Consider the following 7,345-nt stretch of genomic DNA (forward strand, 5'->3'; position numbering starts at 1 on the left):
AGGTGAACGCTTGCTACAACATGTTAGTGAAGGACTTTGAGCGTTTTACCATCCATGACCTTTTTAAGGTACGTAGTTTTTCATTATCTCTATTTTATTTTCTAAGAAATTTAAGGAAAATTTCTAACTCTCCTTTGTCCATCTATTCCTCAGGCCATGTCAAAGTTTTACACCGTGTCCACTCAAGCTAAAGAGTTTTGTAATGAGGCTAAGGTTGCCAAGGAGAAGAGTAAGGAGCTAACTAACGAGGTCCTCTTGAAAAAGGGGGAAGTAATCAAGTTGACTAAGGAGCTTAATCGTCTACAGGGAATTGAGCAGAAACTAAAGAATGAAGTGGAGGAGCTCAAGGCAGACTCTATTGAGAAGGAAACTCATATCACTCACCTTGAGGTGAAGGTTCAAGAGTTTGCTTCGTCTATGGAGAAGGCTCAAGAGGAAGTCGTCGCAGCCTTCAAGAGCTCAAACGAGTTCAAGACTCGTCTAGATCGTCATTATGCTGCTGGCTATGAAGATTTCCATTCTGATGCCAAAGAGGCTTACCCTGAGATGGATTTTGACTCCTTCATGATCCTCATTGTCGCAGAGAGTTCCCTACTGCCGTAGAGAGTTCCCTGCTTCCGACGAGCTTCAAGGATGTCAATGTGATGGAAGATGCTTCAATTGAACCCGCCTAAGACACCACTAATGCCAACAAGGATGACCCAAAGTCTGGGGCTGATGCCCTTAGTGGTTTATTCCAGTAATTTATTTTATTTATTTTTAGCTTGTTTGGAAGTGCTCGTTGTTTTGGGCTTTTCCTTTTAGGATTCATGTAAGTACAATTGCCTTCATTGGCTTTGAATAACTCAAGGGTTTTTGGACGGTGGTCGTCTACTCTTCTTTAAATTTTATGAATGAATGTCTATTTTTATTTTCATTCCTTATTTAGTGTTGAACATGTTGTATACTTTATATATGAATGATTTTCCTTTGTTTATATCGTCCATGTTATTTCTATGGTTTTAAGTGTGGTCCGTCCACTCATGAAAACATTTTATATCGTCCTAATTGAATGAACAAATTTCCTTTGTTTAAATCGTCCATTTTAGGATAAATTTTTCATGTTTAACACTTCTACCATTCTTTGTTTCCCAAGTATAACTCGTCTATGAATGGTATTTCTTTTGCTAGCTTTATTCATCCATAAATTTGGCTTATAGCTTGCATTGTCCCTCGTCCATAGGTTGGATGATTCTTTATTCGTCTTTGGGTAAGACATTCTCAGCATTTACTCGTCCAAAGATCAGATTGTTTGGCTGGTCAAATTCATCCATGGATTTTAAGTATTTTTATGTGCACGTTTTTCCTTGTCCATTGATTAAACGAATATATCTAAGGTTTTACCTCGTCCATTTATTAGACGAATATACCTTAGGTTTATTTTCCTCTGCTTCATCCTTATTTTAAGGAAAGCTTATAGACGTTACATCCCTGCGTCTAGAGATTTTACTCGTCTTAGGCTTGTAGCCTTCTTGTGGATTAGTTTGAATGAAAATAACATGAAAATTAGGAATTCACACATCATTGTATACATTGGGAATCCAAACTATATATACACAACATAAACATCGTCCACAAGCATGATACATGCTTAGAAGCTAGTGCCTTTAGGAAATTAAACATACGTATGTACAAGCAAACAGACTAAGTTAATGACTTCGTCTATCACAAATTCGTTCATAGACAGCGCAAAAGTTGGAAACTAATGCACTTTTAGGGAATTAAAATATTAAAAATATGTAGTGCTAGTACTAAACAAAAATAAATATGAGGAAAGCAACACATAACTTCAACTTCATCCATAATAATACTCGTCCATGATGATGCTCGTCCAAGCTGACCCTTCATTGATAGTATCTTCTTAGATGCTCAACATTCCAAAGGTGCTCTAGCTTCCGTCCATCTAGGGCTTCCAAGTAGTATGATCTCTGCCTTTTGCACAGTTGCTAACCCTGTAAGGTCTTTCCCAATTAGACCCAAGCTTTCCATGGGTCGGGTTTCTAGTTGCCAAGGAGGACCTTTTTAGGATGAGGTCCCCAATGTTGAAGCGCCTGGATTTCACCATTGTATCATATTGTCTAGCCATAAGATTTTTATACCTTGCTGTTTTATGCTCCGCATCCATCCTCACCTCGTCTATTAGGTCGAGGTTAAGACGAAGTTGTTCTTCATTCTCCTTGTCCTGATACTTCATCACCCTGTGGTTGGCTATGTGCACCTCTGCAGGTATGAATGCTTCGCTTCCATAGGCTAGTTTGAAAGGAGTTTCCCTTGTGTGGGTCCTCATAGTTGTCCTATAGGCCCATAGAACACTTGGTAGCTCGTCTGGCCATACTCCCTTTGCCCCCTCAAGCCGAGTCTTAATGATTTTCAACAAGGATCGATTTGCTACTTCTGCTTGTCTGTTTGCTTGTGGGTGGAAGGGTGATGAATAATGATTCTTGATTCCAAGTTGCTCGCAGAAATCTCTAAAGGGTGTGTCATCGAACTGTCATCCATTGTCTAATATTAGTACCCTAGGTACTCTAAACCGGCACACAATGCTCTTCTAGACGAAGTTTTTTACATTCTGCTGTGTGATTTTTGTTAAGGGTTCAACTTCCACTCATTTAATGAAGTAATCGATCCCAACTACCAGAAACTTCATCTGCGTGGTTCCCATTGGAAAGGGTCCCAAAATGTCCAATCCCTATTGCACAAAGGGAGATGAGGCCATCATCGGGGTAAGGTACTCCGATGGTTGTCTATGGACATTACTGAATCGTTGACATTGATCACACACTTTCACATAAGCCTTAGCATCTGCTTGAAAGGTTGGCCAGTAATAACCTACACAGACAACCTTGTGGACAAGTGCTCTAGCTCTTGAATGGTTGCCACATGCTCCTTCATGAACTTCTTTCAATACATAATTTGATTCGTCTAGAGCTAAACACTTTAGGTAAGGTTTAGAGAAGCCTCTTTTGTATAGCATCTCATCTATAAGGACGTACTTAGCTAATCTGATCCTTAGGTTTCTGGCCTCGTCTCTTTCTTCTAGAAGTCTTTCATCCTTTAGGTAAGCGACTATTGGGGTCATCCAGTTTTCTTCACCTTCTATTTGTTGTACCTCTGGAAGATCTATGCTAGGCATGCATTGGACTTCATCAAACTCGTCCATCGATCCTTCTATTGATGCTGCTTTTGCCAAGACATCTGCTTCCATGTTTTCTTCCCTTGGGACTTGAATAAAACTAGCTTCTTTAAATTTCTTAATAAGGCATCTCACCCTATTAAGATATTTCTTCATCCATTCGTCTTTAGATTCACATGTTCCATTTACTTGACCTATGACCAATTGAGAGTCTTCCTTGACGACTATTGACTCTGCCTCTACGGACTTAGCCAATTCTAGCCCTTTGAGGAAGGCTTCGTACTCAACTTCATTGTTGGTTGTTTGATATTGTAGATGAACCTTATACTTTAACTTATCTCCTTCTGGGGACTACAACACAATTCCTATTCCTCCTGCATATAGTGTAGACGACCCATCTACATGGACGACCCATACTTTAACCTTTTCCACCCCGTCTAAATCATCATGACTTAGAGTGAATTCTGCAATAAAATCTGCTAGAGTTTGAGCCTTTATTGCATTCCTTGGTTGGTATCTGATGTTAAACTCACTAAGCTTAATGGCCCATTGGATTAGTTGTCCTGTGGCTTCCAACTTGTTCATCACCTTCTTGAGCTGATGATCTGTCATGACATTGATGACATAAGCTTGGAAGTAATGCTTTAACTTCCTGGAAGCCGTTATTAATGCAAAAGCCAACTTTTCAATGATCAGATATCGTCCTTCTACTCCCTTTAGTGCTCGACTTGTATAATACACAGGTTTTTGCACCTTCCATTCTTCCTAGATTAATGCTGAATTTACAGCATATGGGGTCATTGCCAAGTACAAATATAACTCCTTATCTGGAATGGATGGACTTAGCAGGGGAGTTGTGGTAAGATAGACTTTAAGATCCTGGAAGGCCTTTTGGCACTCGTCCGTCCATTTGAATGCCTTTCTGAGAACTTTAAAAAGATTTTGAAACAAGCTTGTTTAGAGTTGCAACTCGTCCAGTGAAGGATTGGACTTCCTTGACATTCTTTGGTGGTTCTATGTTCAGTATGACTTGGATCTTTTCTAGATTCTCTTCAATTCCTTTCTGTGAAACCATGAATACTAGAAACTTCCCTGACGAAACCCTGAAGGCACACTTACTTGGATTCAGATTCATATTGTATCGTCTAAGTGTGTCAAAGGTCTCTTGTAAGTCATTCAGATGTTTCTTCTCGTCCAAGCTCTTCACCAACATATAGTCCACATAAACTTCTACATTCTGTCCTATTTGTGGATGGAACATGTGATTGAATAGCCTCTAATAAGTTGCCCCCGCATTCTTCAAACCAACAGGCATCACTTTATAACAAAATAAACCTTGACTGGTAATGAAGGATGTCTTCTCTTGGTCTGCTTCACCCATCTTTATTTGGTTATACCATGAGAAGGCGTCTATGAAGCATAGTAACTGATGACCTGCTGTTGAGTCTACCAATTGATTAATGCGTGGCAAAGGATAACTATTCTTGGGGAAAGCCTTGTTCAAATCAATGAAGTCTACACACACCCTCCACTTGTCTTTAGCTTTCTTAACCATCACCACATTAGCTAACCAATCTGGGTAATAAACTTCTCGAATGAATTCTGCTGTGGTTAACTTCTGGACTTCTTCCTTAATGGCATTATCTTGCTCAGGAGCAAAGACCCTCTTCTTTTGACGAATAGGCTTGGAAGATGGATACACATTCAATCGATGAGTAATAACACTTGGGTCAATTCCTGACATGTCTTCATGACTCCACGTGAAGACGTCAATGCTTTTTCTCAAGAACTGGATGAGGTCTTGCTTCATCTTCTCCTCCATACTTGTTGCAATTCTAGTAAACTTTTCAGGATTATCCTCTTCCAGAGGGATATCTTCTAGTACTTCAGTGGGCTCTGCAACAACCCTTCTCTGCTCTATGCTCATTGTCTGTACATGCTCGTCCATAGCTAACATAGCTAGGTAGCATTCTCTAGCAGCTAACTGATCTCCTTGCACTTGCCCTATCCCATAATTTGTTGGGAATTTGACAAATAGGTGGTAGATAGATGTTACTGCCTTCCAACTGTTTAAAGTTGGCCGTCCAATGTTGGCGTTATAAGAAGATGAACAATTCACAATTCACAACGAGAAATTTACTTCTTTGGTTATCTATTGTGGATATGTTCCCACTACAGGTAGTGTTATAGTGCCCACAGGTCGCACTTTCATTCCTTCAAATCCTATCAACGGCGAACTTACTGGATGAAGTTAATCTCGTCCAAGCCTCATTTGTTGGAAGGCGGGATAATATAACATGTCTGCCGAACTCCTATTATCTACCAACACCCTTTTTGTTGTATAATTCACAATGAGCAAAGTGATGACAATTGCATCGTCATATGGGTGATGGACCCTTCCAGCGTCCTCATCTGTGAATGTAATGACTTGCTCGTCTGCCCCCCTCGTTCTTGGTGGTTGTCTAGAGAGTTAGACGTTCTGTACCACCTTTAGGTATGTCTTCCTTGACTTGGAAGATTACCTTGTTGAAATTCCTCCTATAATAACTCTTATTTCTCCAAGTGGGGGTCATGATGGCTCTTCTACCTTTGCTTTCAACTTCTCGTCTTTATGATCTCGTCCAATAAAATGTCTCAACTTTTCCTGTTTGATAAGATTCTTTATCTGCTGCTTTAAACCATAGCACTCGTCTGTGTCATGGCTGTGATTTTTATGGAAGCAGCAATACTTGTTCTTATTGTGCTTATTAGGATCTTCCTTCATCTTCTTTGGCCACTTCAAGGATGGGTCATTCTTGATTTGCATAAGCACTTGATCAAGTGGATGGTTTAAGGGCGTGTAGTGTTGACTTCTTCTGACGATGACCCTACCTTCCTATTATCTCTACCTTTCTTCTCTCCCGTCTGAGCCTTCTTTGGACGAGGGCCTTGTTCAGGATGGCGTGGGAGGTCTGCTTCCATTCGCTCTACTCTTTTCCTCTTCTTGGCAATGATTGCATCCTCTGCGTTCATGAAGTTTTGGGCTGAATGGAGGAGTTCAGCCATGGTCTACGGCTCTTGATCATAGAGTTTGTAAATGAATAAATTGGAACTAACTCCATTGTGGAAGGCTGCCAATAGCAACTTGTCATCCATCACGTTTACTGTCAGGGCTTCCCTGTTAAAGCGAGTGATGAAGGACCACGAGCTTTCATTTTCTCCTTGTTTTGTAGTCAACAGGTTGGATGAGGAGCATTTATGCCTTTATCCTCCTATAAAGTTGTTGACGAACAACTTACTTAACTCTTTAAAAGAACCAACAATGTTTGGAGGTATCTTGCTAAACCACACTCGTGTTGGCCCCTTAAGGGTAGTTGGGAAAGTCTTGCACAATATCTCATCTGGAACACCTTGAAGGTGCATTGTAGTCTTGAAAGTGGCTATGTGATCACATGAGTCGCGTGTTCCATCATATGAGTACAAGGAAGGCATCTTGAACTTCGAAGATAGGGGATGACTATTGATGGAAGCCATAAAAGGGTGTTGAGGCTCATTTTTGGCAAGCCCAGTAAGAGAAAAGGCCCAGCAACATAGGCAGACCAAAGTTAGCAAGCAAGAAAAAGCCATTGAGCCCAAATGGCAGAAATGAATGGCTTACGAGCTCATAAAGTGGGTCCTGAAGAAGCAAACGGGCCTGAAGGGGCCTAGAAAAAGAGAGGAAGCAAATCCATGGGCAATATGTAGAAAAGTGAGAATGGGCCACAGTAGGCCCAAAGTAATGTAAACGAAGAAAGTAACGGGCTAATGGAAGACCCATCAGCCCCAAGGATGAAGTATAAAGTAATTGAGCTAGAAAAGCCCAAAGAGAATTAGTAAAGACCTATGAGAAAGCAGGATTGGGAAAGGGCTGAGGAAGCCCAAGGAAAGCATATGAGCCAAGGATACCCAAGAGGGAAATGGGACACAGAAGCCCGCAAACAGTGTAAGGAAAGGCCCAGTGAACACACTGAGTCACTGGGAGAGAAATAAACAGCAGGCCCAAAAAGGCCCAGCAGGATTGAGTCAAACAACATTACAGTAAGAATAACAGAGTGATATGGTAGGAGCATGGGAACAAGGACATGGAGTGAACACAGAATAGGCCGGGGGAAGAAAGGCCCATGATCCAATAAGGCCCAATCCCCAAAAGAAACA

The 7,345-nt window shown here is 40.9% G+C and overlaps 1 protein-coding gene across 1 annotated transcript; it reads right to left on the reverse strand.

Moving 5' to 3' along the window:
- Positions 1 to 2,728: 2,728 nt before the first annotated feature.
- Positions 2,729 to 5,120, reverse strand: LOC126696314 (uncharacterized). The gene is made up of 4 exons (XM_050393076.1): positions 4,508 to 5,120; positions 4,122 to 4,414; positions 3,590 to 3,937; positions 2,729 to 3,523 (listed from the first exon to the last, which is right to left on the reverse strand). The coding sequence occupies exons 1-4, from the start codon at positions 5,118 to 5,120 to the stop codon at positions 2,729 to 2,731; spliced, it is 2,049 nt and encodes a 682-aa protein (XP_050249033.1).
- Positions 5,121 to 7,345: the final 2,225 nt, after the last annotated feature.

This window comes from Quercus robur, chromosome 8 (assembly GCF_932294415.1).
Source record: "Quercus robur chromosome 8, dhQueRobu3.1, whole genome shotgun sequence".
Lineage (NCBI taxonomy): Eukaryota > Viridiplantae > Streptophyta > Magnoliopsida > Fagales > Fagaceae > Quercus > Quercus robur.